At 45.3% G+C, this 12,006-nt stretch overlaps 1 protein-coding gene and 1 pseudogene across 1 annotated transcript; both read right to left on the reverse strand.

Moving 5' to 3' along the window:
• Positions 1–2,827: 2,827 nt before the first annotated feature.
• LOC114140850 (transmembrane protein 182-like) lies at positions 2,828–7,295 on the reverse strand (annotated as a pseudogene).
• Positions 7,296–7,403: 108 nt separating this feature from the next.
• On the reverse strand, positions 7,404–11,047 carry LOC114140849 (actin-related protein 3). The gene is made up of 12 exons (XM_028011109.1): positions 10,852–11,047; positions 10,134–10,189; positions 9,925–10,049; positions 9,744–9,854; positions 9,562–9,657; positions 9,219–9,326; positions 9,001–9,144; positions 8,740–8,913; positions 8,570–8,662; positions 8,354–8,479; positions 7,991–8,074; positions 7,404–7,916 (listed from the first exon to the last, which is right to left on the reverse strand). Exons 1-12 carry the CDS (start codon positions 10,893–10,895, stop codon positions 7,821–7,823), a joined length of 1,257 nt encoding a protein of 418 aa, XP_027866910.1. The 5' UTR covers positions 10,896–11,047; the 3' UTR covers positions 7,404–7,820.
• Between the last annotated feature and the right edge of the window lie 959 nt (positions 11,048–12,006).

A 12,006-nucleotide genomic window follows, 5' to 3' on the forward strand; every position in this document is an offset into this window, starting at 1 on the left:
ACGAAATATGTGGTCTATGGTAGTTAGCAACCTCTTCTAACTACCATTAGAAGTTATAATGGTAACTTCTAAGTAGCTGGAACATGCTACTTATGTTCCAGGCATAAGTAGCATCAAAATCTGATGAAACTAGCTTGGTTGATTTGCTCCAAACCAACAGATGAAAACACGCCAAATTCTTTAATGAGACCAAACAGAAGTTCCTAGAAATGAAGCCTCATGTTCCATTTGGCCTAAAGCGAACCCCCCCGCCAAAAAACAAAATGATGGTGGTGAAAGTGTGATGGTCAGGGCTTGCTTCGCTGCTTCAGGACCAGATAGCTTGTCTTACTCTGCCATGAAATCCCAAAGGAGACTTTCAGGATTTCCCTGTCGGATATGAAGATGTTTCTTTTGAAGGGAGCAAATGTTTTTCCAGGAACTGGACGCGAACATCAAACTGAGAGGTGACTGTAGTTTTGAACCAGTTCTTAGTATCAATTGAAGCTAATTTAGACGTCCTGTCGTCTTTTGAAGCGGGACGCTCGTGTCCTCACAATGTCCTGTTGTAATTGCGACAGACGGCTCCATCTCCGGAGGACAAAAGCCCAGAGTGACGGGATGTGAGGAGCAGATAGCGGAGCAGAGATTGTGTTGCATGCCCGGTTGACAGCTACAGCAGCGCCTGGCATTCTACTCTGTGATCAAATAATGAATCTGCCACGTTCTCAAACGTCAATATGACTCCATCTCCTGGTGTTCATTAGAAGGTAAGGACTTTTGCGGTGACTGAGGCGTTTACGAGCAGCGAGCCAGCGTGACATGCTCAGGTGTAATTATGCTCACCAAGTTCGCAGCGGAGATTAGGAAGCAAAGGGACGGATAAGAACAGGAGCGTCAGACATGAAGGAATATTGAAATACTCACTGATGCGAAGTGTCTTTTGTCACTTTATCATTTCAGGGTCTCACTTCTGTTTGCCTTTTCCAATTATAAAGGTGTGACTGCTACATCCCCCAGCCCCCTTCTCCTCATATCATGCTAAACACGCTGAACTTCAGGAATACAGAAGAATTTTTCTTTCTGTTCTTCAGAAACTGAAATAATTATCACTTAGAGATGTAGAAGCCTTTGCAGGCCTAATCTGATGTGAGCGGTGCAACTTTGCATTTCGCAGTAATATTGATGGACATCATTGGGATGTGGGGACCAAACTGAACCAACACTGCCCTCTCCTGGCTGGCCACCGGCTTGCACACGTCTGAAGTGGCCCTGCGGTCAGAAAATGGATTATGACAGTCTAATTTATTGTAATATCCATCTCTGTGACCCGGAGTTTCCACCTGACGTGGAGATGACAGGCAGCCGCGGTCACAGTCAATCTACTCAGCCCCTGAAAACCGTTCGGCGGCGACGCCAACCAAGGACTCCTCGCCACGTTTTTGTCAAAACCGATTCATCAGGGATAATACAAGCAGAGCGAGAGAGCTGGAGGACTAATCACGATGGGATGTGGTAAATAAATTAGAAAAATAATCCGTAGTCACCAACACTCAATGAAGACTTCCACTTCTGTGTTTGACCGTTTGATTTTTACCTGAATCCTGACGGATGGTTGAAGGGGAACAGGCTTCTCGAGCCGAGTCGGATCAGTTTAATGTGACTTTATTGGATCAAAATGGGAACAGAACAAAATGAAACTATTTCTGTGGGCTCTCAAGCAGATTAATGGAGAACCAAGCAGAAGAAGCTCATCAACTAGCAGGCTGGGTTGAAGGTGGACAGACTGTTTATGGTTCCTTTGTTCAGGAATCAGACTAGTTTAAGGGAAATATCAACATTGCTGTTTGAACTCGCTTCAAAAATTAAAGTTATTACAGGAAATGTCTTGCAATAATTTCCTGTTTAGTTTTGTTGCTCTGTCATCCTCAGTGTTATATTAACTTCCTGTTCTACTGTGACCTCCATTTCCGACGTTCTCCGTTTTGGTATTTTGAGTCATTCTGGTGTTGGGGTAATGGTAGGATAGTATTAAGGTTCCCTTAGTCCTGCTTAACAACTTCCTTTAATTTATTTCCATATTATGAACACAGGAAGATATGCTTCGAGAGAACTGATTATCCAGGTAGAAGCTTTACCAAGTTGTAACACAAATAAGTAAAGAGAACAAGAACAAATTCATTTGACAATTCCAAGAGAGGTTTCCATAGAAACTGCCAGGAGTGATAGCTTGGTAGAAAACAGCCACTGGTTCTACACTTCGCCTCATCCAGACAGTCTGGAGTTTTGAATATCGAGAACAGTTTGCTTGCTGGACTGCTGAAATTTTGGATCCGATTTATGTTTGAATGTGACATATGCAACGTGCCAGCTTGACCGAGAAGGAAGCTACGGGAAACACGTGCACTGTAAACAACCATCCACCACGGCGAAAACTTTTGCCAACTTTCTGGTTGAAAAGGACTGAACGGCTTCCTTCACTTCATCCGCTGGGTAGTTTAGACTCGCCTTTTAAACTACAAGTCTAGAGCGGCACATAAGTTCACAAGTCAGTTTGCTGGTTGGCCAGGAGGAAGATCTACCGAAGGAATCCAGGTCAATGGGAGAAAGCCTAGATTGACTACTGAAGGGAGATGAGAATCAAGAGGAAGTGCGTAGGAAGGCAATGGCCAGGCTACGTTAGAGTGACAGATAAAAAAAACTATAGATCAGACGTTCAGTTGCTTTGTTCCACTGGACGTCAACAGCAAATCATAAATCAGGTTAGAGATTCAGTTCAGCAAACTAAAGCTGATATTACATTTTGACTAGAATTGTTAGTTTGTGAGAAAAAGAACTTAACTCCAAGTGTTAAACACGGCGATGTTTGTGACACGGTCAACCAGAATCAAAAGCAAACAACAGCTTATTTAATATAAACAGACATAGATTGATATGATTGTAACAAAATATGCAAGTAACAACTTCAACAAGTGTAAAGCAGAAGGCTTCTCTTTGAGCTTCCAGGCATTTAGCTAAATAATTTTGAAGAACAGGAGCGTTTTTCTAGGATTATTCTCTAAAAAATAAAGAAACAATTTGTACAATTTAAAGTAAACCTAAAGTGTATATATCTTTTAATTTATGTCTCTCTCTTTTTTGGTTTAAGATGATTAAACATTTTTTATTACTGAAGACCTGTAGCATAAATTGTTATTAATTTATGCCTCAATTTAATTTTTGTCCCAGAGAGTTTGTTGAACAGGACACGCTCATCACAGCTCGGTTTCTGACGGGCCGGGGATCGTTTGGTCCGAGCGGACCCCCTGAACGCCGCGCCCCACCAGGATGAAGAGGAGTCCAGCCAGCAGGCAGAGGAAGCCAGCGGCGGGCGCCAGGAGGAAGGACGGGCCCTGCTGGACACTGAGCTGGTAGGACGGGCAGCCGGAGACGCTACGCTGATGGGCGGCGAACTGCTCCAGGGTGTCCAGCACCTGGACCCACACCAGGTACATCGCCATGACGACCAGCAGGCACACGCCTCAGAGACAAATGAAGACGACAACAATCGTCAATAATGCCTTTTAACCCCCCCCCCGCCTCAACTTCAAAAGAACCAAACAAAACCGAGACAATAGCAAAGCGAAGCGTCACGACGTGACAGCGCCTTTTTTGTTTCGCAGCCGACAGAAGTCAGACAACGTCGTCGTTTCAGGAAGCTCCACATGTTCACAACCCCCCCCCGTTCGCAGCCGTCCCTCAGTTCAACCCCGTCTCGTGTCGCGCCTGTCGCGTTTTGTCACCGCGTCGCTTACGAGGCTTTTGTCCTCGCCGCGTCGGGGCTGGAAACCCGCAGCTGTTCCCAAGGCTCAGCGGGTAATGTTTTCCTCTCCGTCTCAAGAAGAAACAAGCCAGTTTGTACTATTATTAGTTGGAATCGTCATGTTCAAAGCTGGTTTGTTTTTCTATTAAATGACAAAAAGAATTGTTTGTGCGCAGACTGACATGAACTTGTTATATATATATTTCTTGCTGATCTTTGGCAGATGACGGAGTGGGAAGTCGTCCTTGAAGCGTTTTCACCGGATGCTCCGTTTTTTTTTTTTTTATACAAAGCCTGCCTTCAAGCTCACTCCTTTAACTTATTTTATCGTCCTCTCCAGCAAATGTTGGGCCCAAAATATAATTGCCGTCTGTCATTTACTTCCAGATTTGCAGATGATTCAACTGGAGGCGTTTCTGAAGCCCGTCTGCGACTTCAGCCGTTCACTCAAAGCAAACACCGGACACAAAACGTTTTACGGGATCACATGCTTCTGTTATCGCTCGATTATTTTAGGAGACCAGCGGAATGGAAGCATTTCATCCAACTGCACAGAATCTAAAAATACATATGGGGACTTTTTGCTGTAATTTTTCTCTTGGTTTGCTTGTTAGCAGATGAAGAAACTGGAAAAGAAACATATTTAATTCTAAAGAAACTTGTAATTACATAATTTTTATAGGACGTCACTTTTCTAAAAGCCTGTCACATTAGGAATATCCTGTAGGAAGTTAATTTTACTAAAACGCGTCTTTGAATCTTAAGCAAGATATTTAATTCGCTCATATATCGGGGCGGTACTTCGGTTTTCTAATTCAGCTTTGTACACTTTTTAAACTCAAGATAGAAATCAAAGCTAGTGCTTGGAATATTTTTTACTCAGTTTTAGCTTTTTTGATTCTATTGAAGCAAACATTAGACCTTAAACACATTAGTTTGGATCTTGAACAAGATACATTACTTTTGGATTATCAGCGCAGACATTGGAGCTGTTGGTGAAACCTCTACTACATGCCATAGAAACACAAAGCATTTAACTTAAGCCCCATCCTAAAGCCACATGTGTAGTTTATATTTGCAGATCATTACTCTAAAGCTCGAGCTTAAAGCCTTTGTCGCAGATATGTTGGTTTTCCAAAAGCCTCCCTACCAACGCACCTCGAACTTGTTCAGTTTTGTCTGGAAAAATTTATTTAGGGGAAGCTAAGTGTGCCAAACATCTTCAAAGTTAGCAAAGAAGCTAAAGTGTTAAGAAAAAAAACAAGCTCAGCTTACCCACTACTGAGTAAGAGTAATGATTTATCAAAAAATAATAAGTCTTCACATATTTTTGAAGAACTTTCAAAGTTTTCTTTTAAACTCTATATGAATTAAAGGCAACTACTGGTTCTGTTTTCCAACAAACATTCCATGAATGCACGCTTTAGTGATTTATATAAGAATATCTCTATTTTGAAATACAGAACTTTTCTGACGATGTATCAGGTAGACTCTGCTGATTGTTACCTCCACAGATCTGAAGAGCCCCGCCGGCGCTATAGAGGCTACGATTGGTCAGAGGAGCAGCACATAGCACCAGGAGTCCACCAATGACGACAGCCGTCACGCCCGAGACGAGGAAGATGCTCCAGAAGGTTCTAAAGACTGAACAAACCAGTGATTCAGTGGGGGATTGTCAGAGTGGGTGCGCTCTGTGTGATTGTACCAACCGATGGCGGAGGCGGGTTGGTATGGCTCTGAGGGGAAGCCGGTCCAGTCCGGGTGAGGTGCAACGGGAAGAGGAAGGCAGGCTGGCAGGTCTTTGACTCAGGCCGACCCGCTGAGGAAGGAGAAAAGCAGCTTTAAACTGATATGATGGCATATGATGCTTTAAAAAAATAAAATAAAATCGACTAAAGCATAGCGGGGGTTCTCACTGATCCAGAAGTCCAGGATGGAGAAATCAGAGGAGGCAGCAGTGAAAACCCAGCGCCAGAACAGACCCTGGTGGAACATCGTCACCCAGTCCTCAGGCTGACAGAGACAGAAACTTCAGCAGATGAACACTGGCTGCTGCCGCAAACGGAATCACTTCACTGTGGGACAATCCTGCCCAACAGGAGCCGTTTAGTAGTTTTCGGTTTCCCAGAAAACTCTGTAGGAAACGTCTACGCCCAACCAATAAGACCAGGAAGTCTCACATAGAGTCATGGTGTGACCAGACGCCATATTTGATGAGTAAACTGTCAAAACCAGGACAAATATACAGATTCTCTCCAGTTTCAGTTAAAGAATAAAAACTGTTTCAGATGAAGACTTCAGTCTACATTCGATAAATTAAAATAGACGTCTCAATGAGTATAGCTTATCAGATTAAAATACCTTTCGGAAATAAACCCATTTCAGTTTTTAAAAATAGCTTTCTATTGGTCTCATGTAATATTCTAATTTTAAATGAGTTTTGAGAAGCTGTAATTTGAAAAATCATAACTCAATGAAATAAAGGCTTTCACACATCTGAATAAAAGTATGTAATAACTTGACTTTTTAATATTCTAATTTAGTGAATGGGTCTGAATATACCGTGGTATTGGTATAACAGCCCATATTACCGCCCCGGCGGGGCTTTGAGGACCTGCGACTTCAAAGGCCTCCGCAAGGCCCTGTTGACCACCATGAATAGGTGAAATACTTGATATCTCCTCTAAAAACTCTATTTTAATTTTCCAAATACCAAATATGCACTAATAATGAGTGGAAATCGCCATAGCATTAGCACATAAGCCAACAGCTACAATCTGAGGGCTCAGCCAATCAGCGCCAAGGAAACTAAATGGCGCTACGTCATTCCGCTTCCTAACCTGCTGAATCATAAATACGTGAATATTCCTCAATTATTCCTCAAATAATTGGGAGTCCCGTTTCACTGTGATTTTTTAAATAGCTGTTTTAAGGCTTGTGAATTTTTTTAACATTTCTTCCTGACCTCAAGAGAACAACCAGCTTGAAGAACTGGTGGGGCATATCAATCAGTTGGTTCTTTACGGCTCTCATCAAGGATGTCTTTCCACTATTATGTTGCCACACCTGGAGGTTATAGTTTATTATGTTTAGCCTCTCAAATGTACCTTGATTCTAATTACTTGCCATTTATTCCAAGAACACAGCAGTGATTCTTTGATGGGATGCAGGTGTTCAGGGTTTACGTTGTTGTAGTTTACGTAGCTTTGGCCGTATTGGCTCAGTAGTGTTTTCACAGTTTACCTTTAAGGTGTTCCTCTTCCTGTCGTCCTCCTCTCGGTTCCGGCCGCAGGACTCGGCGACCAGCAGCCAGTACTCCGTCCCGCAGCAGAGCAGCGTGAACAGCGCTCAGGACGCTCCGGAGAACAAGGCCAGGAAGAGGAGCACCTTCATCCTGTCTGCAGCAGACATGGCGCCCTCTGCTGGTGTCTCTATTAGCTCCGTACCTTCAAGTCTTTCAATTTGTTTCGCTTCACTGTGAATCAGGAGTTTAACGCCCAGGCATGGCGTCGTCCTACAGGACCAGAGCAGTTAACTGGTTCCTGCGGACCAGCCGAGGCAGGAAGAGGTCCGGTTACACTCCAGGAATAGAAGAGCAGGAATAGACAGACACAGTCACAGCTAGAAACACCTGCTTAGCATTTATTACATTTATAAATCCAGATTTTGTACAGAACCAGGCTGTCCAGAATGGCAGACAGAGGCAATAGAAACAGTCGCTCATTTATTCGTCAGGCTGCTTCCTCCTCTACCTGCTGATCAATGCTAACAAACACGATGGGCACTGCTGAGTATCAGATTATCTTTCAACCAGACAAATAAAAACAAGCTTCAGGTGTTTTTGCAAAGTGTTCCCATGACAACCCAGAGAAGCTATCGCCCGTTCACAGAGAGGGGGATTAATGGCCACCCTGTGAAGAGAAATAAAACATTTAACCAGAACTTCTGGTTCCTGTGATGTTCAGGGAGTCCGTTTGGTCCGTCTCGCTGTGTTCCAATTCGTCACTGTGTCGTACAAACGCTTCTGGTCCATCTTGAACTAGGACATGACCCCAAACACGGGATTGTGGCGGCAGATGCTCGGCCCGATCTCCTCATAGTCCTTCTTGGTGTGGCACACCTGGTAGAACTCGGGCTGCAGAGACAGACCTCAGGTTAGCTCTGCTGACAGTTAAATGCCAACAATGTGGAGAGGAGGGGGATACTCACGGTGGACGCCAGCATGGACCCTCCGAACCACACGGCGTACCTCTGCATGTGGTGGGTGACGACCTGGACGTCGATGGGCTTCGGCTGTGACCCAAACAGACCCGTGTCATTAAAACGTACATAGTTTTTTTTTTACCCCTTCAGGGGGTCTTTTGTGGGCTCTAGTGTCCCTTATGTGATAGTAGGCTGACAGGAAACAGGGAAGGAGAGGGGGGAAGACATGCGGCAAATGTTGTCGGGTCCGGGAGTCGAACGGCCGCGTCGAGGACTCAAGGCCTCCAAATACGGGTTGCGCTAACCCCTACGCCACCACGGCACGCCCCAAAACGTACATAGTTAGAGAATGAAACGCTGACGGCTTACCTTCAGCTTGCCGCCGCTGAGCTCCTCACTGATCTTCAGCCGGGCGTCCACCGTTCTCTTCAGGTCCCTCTGCAGGCGCCGGCCAAAGTCCCGGAACATGGTGGAACCTCCGGACAGAACCACGTTCTGCAGGACAAACAACGCATGAAACAACAACAACATAGATGCCAACTAGTGGCATCTATGGTTGTCTACTAGGGTCTAAACTGTCTCTACCTTGTAGAGAGGACGTCGAACGTCGATGGGGCAGTTCTGGATGACCTCGTCCACCACCTCCGAGATGGGCTGAGTGAAGTCTGGGTTAGCGAACTGGATCAGAGAGAGAACTCTGTTAAAACACATCGTTTCGGATCGGAGAGCTCCATCCGGACACGTTCTGAAGGCACCTCTGGGTGGAAGAAGATCTCTGGCCCCAGGAAACGCTCGTAGCCCACATCAATGGTAAACTCCTTCTTGGTGATGGCGTTGACGCCTGTGTACTGCTTGATCCACTTGGAGCTGTCTGTGTCGTACTTGCTGAACTCTTTGACCAGGTCGGGGCAGACGTAGCTGAACCGCTCCTATTGGGAGAACAGGTCAGACGTTTTCACATCTCTCTTGCTGTGCTGCCCTCTGGTGGCTGAGCAGATGAACAGCGAGGTACGGACCTTAACAGCTTTGGCCGTCTCCAGCGACTGCTCCGGAGGAATGCCCACCTCCCTCTCCCTCAGCAGCTGCTGGGTGAAGTAGGTGATGTCTCGACCGGCAATGGGAATGTGCTTGATGCAGCTGCCAATCACGTAGCCTTCAGCCTGGGGGGAGGCGACAGCAATGTGGTTGAGGCATACAGGAAGGAGGCGGCAGAAAGAGAGGAAGTGACACCTACCACCGGGATGACGTGCGTCACGCCGTCTCCACTGTCGATCACAGTTCCCGTCAGCGTCCGCTCGCCAACCTGCCGGGACGTCCAGGAGGCGGCCAGCGCCAAGACAGCCTGCACCAAGGGGTTGAACAATAACGGGTTACTAACTAAACACATTAGGGTAAACAACCAATACCATGGTTATTAACCAACACAAGGTTACCAACTAACACACTGTATTAATACACACAGAGAAATAAATCACTCTCTAATAGAGGAACTGAGAGTCAGAGCTTCCTGGAGGAACTTCCTCTTCCTCTCTGAGAACCAGATCTAAAGTCAGACGGGTGTGAGGTGTTGGTCGTACCTGGACGGCGATGTAAAGACCCGGGACGTTGAAGGATTCGAACATGATCTCGGCCGTGTACTCCCTGTTCTCAGGAGTGTTGAGCGGCGGCTCTGTCTGCACACAGAACCAGAATCAGAATCCGTCATTAACACGAACGTTCCCGCTCCGTCCTCCAGTCACCTCCGTCCTCCGGTCCGTACCAGCAGGAAGTAGTGGTCCTCCGGCTCCGCCCGCAGGTACTTGAAGATGACCTGCTCCATGAAGCGCTCCATCAGGTCCCAGTCCTCCACAATGCCGTGACGGATGGGCCACTGCGAGAGAAAGGGGCGTCAACACCACAGCAGACCTGTGACCCTGACCGCTGCTTCAGCGTCGCCTCACCTTTGTTGCATATGAAGGCTTGTCGATGGCTTCGTCTCCGATGTAGAAGTCCAGATCGTCGACGCCCTTCATCATCCTGCGCTGCGCCTGGTCTCCCACCTTAGCAGACTCTTTGATCGCAATACCTGCAGCAGAAACCAGCAGACTGTCAGCAGGATGACATCATCATCACCATCAGAGCAGAGAGATGCAGCTTCCTGGGTTCTCACATGACGGGATGATGAACTGTGGCTCCGTGTTCCCTGCATATCCAAGCTTTGTGTACCTGGAGAAGATCCAAACAACAGAACTTTTAATAAGAGTTCAAGTTTGGTTGCTTGGAAAAATGCTCAATGGATCTGTTTGCTACAGGACAACTCAAAAATAGATTTGGATTAGAAAATATCAGAAAATAAAGTGAGATAAATAAGACTAAATGTTTACAAACATAATGAATAAGTTAACTTTAAAACACTAATTAAAGATAAATGAAATTGCCATATATGTAAAAATTCCGATTGTAAAGTTAATTTTAATTTATTTTTTAAAAAAGGTATAATATAAATTTGTAGGGTGTAATTATGTGTACTTTATAATAATAATGATGATGATGATGATGATAAAGTGTGCTGCAGCCTGGAGGTCAGCCCGCTCTGGGTGTGATCAGCCCAGGTAGGAACTGCTGTCTGAGGGGTGGACTCTCCAGGAAGTGGCTTTAGCTCCAGCAGCTAGCAGCGGCTAATCACCGCTTCCAGCCCCTCAAACGGACCGAACCGAGCCGCTGGACGGTTCGAGCCGCTTCAGGGGGTTCACCAGCTCCATGCAGGCCGGCTGGATGGAGCTTACCGGGGGAGACGGACACGGCGGAGTCCCGGACAGCGGCTTCCAGGGCGTTAGCTGGAAGTTTGACAGGGGCTTCAATTGAAGCAAGCGGGCAGCCTCACTCACCCGGTGCCGCAGTCGACAACACAAGCCGGGAGCCGACCTGCCATGGTTCCGCTCCGCTTCACGACCCAAACGCGAAGATACCGACCCCAAAGAGAGGCTAGGAGGGGCTGGAGAGGCGAGTTTCCACCGCAGCAGCCTGAATAAAGAGCCGCCGAGTCGGAAACACTTCCGGATTCCGTGGCAGCAGCTTCTAATGCAGAGTCAGCAGCTCCATGGCGAAACAGCGCCCTCAGCAGGACCGAGCTGGCACTGCAGCCAGCATGTTAAGGCTTTAGGATAGCTACAGTATTTCAAATCCATGATTCTGGAACATTTGATAACGCATAAAATATAGTTTGACACAAAAGTTAGCATATTTTGTAAAAAAAAAAAAAAAAAAAGGAGAAGAAAAAAAAGAAATATTTTTCAATGTTATTTGAATAACTTTCTTCAGATTCATATTCAAAACTCCTTTTTTTTATCCAAAAGGGAAGTTAAATATTGTAACTAATACGTGTTGTCTCACCACCTGCTGGTGTTTCTGGCTCATAGAATGCCATAAAGGAAAAATGGTATGTAGGTATTACTACGTGGGCCGCTGATTCAATTAAAAACAAACTACTCGTAGTGTAAAAATGTGTTTATTACAACTATCACATTGAGATTTATGAACGGCAGCCATATTAGATTTTGAGGTAGCCGTCTGCAAGAATCCTTCGATTTTTCTAGTTGGAATTTTCCCGTTCCCGTTACTTTTCTGGACTCAAAACTCAGAAACTCCGCCAAGCTCGAATAGACCACGGCGTTATTTCAAACTGTGGCGATCAGATTCACAAGAATTCAACAAATAGCCAGTTTATTCAAACTTTTTCACGTGTGCCTTTCTCAGTCAAACCATGCAGGACATATCTAACGCCAAAGGTGCAAAAGTCTGAAAATAGCTTACTACTGTGTAAATCTAAAGTCTCAAAAACCCTAACGTTTTTAAAGGAATCAGTAGAATATTGAGAATAAAAATATTAATGTAATACAGGGGATTTAAAGTGTTTCTTTCAGTGTTTATGTATAAATAAAGATAGTGTCTGTAAACTTACATGTCCGCATTTGTCATTATTTTTGTTGCAATGATGTGGAATCATTTTCCCAGCTAATATTCCTGTTAATATCCCAGATTAC

Source organism: Xiphophorus couchianus, chromosome 24, assembly GCF_001444195.1.
Source record: "Xiphophorus couchianus chromosome 24, X_couchianus-1.0, whole genome shotgun sequence".
Classification (NCBI taxonomy): Eukaryota; Metazoa; Chordata; class Actinopteri; order Cyprinodontiformes; family Poeciliidae; genus Xiphophorus; species Xiphophorus couchianus.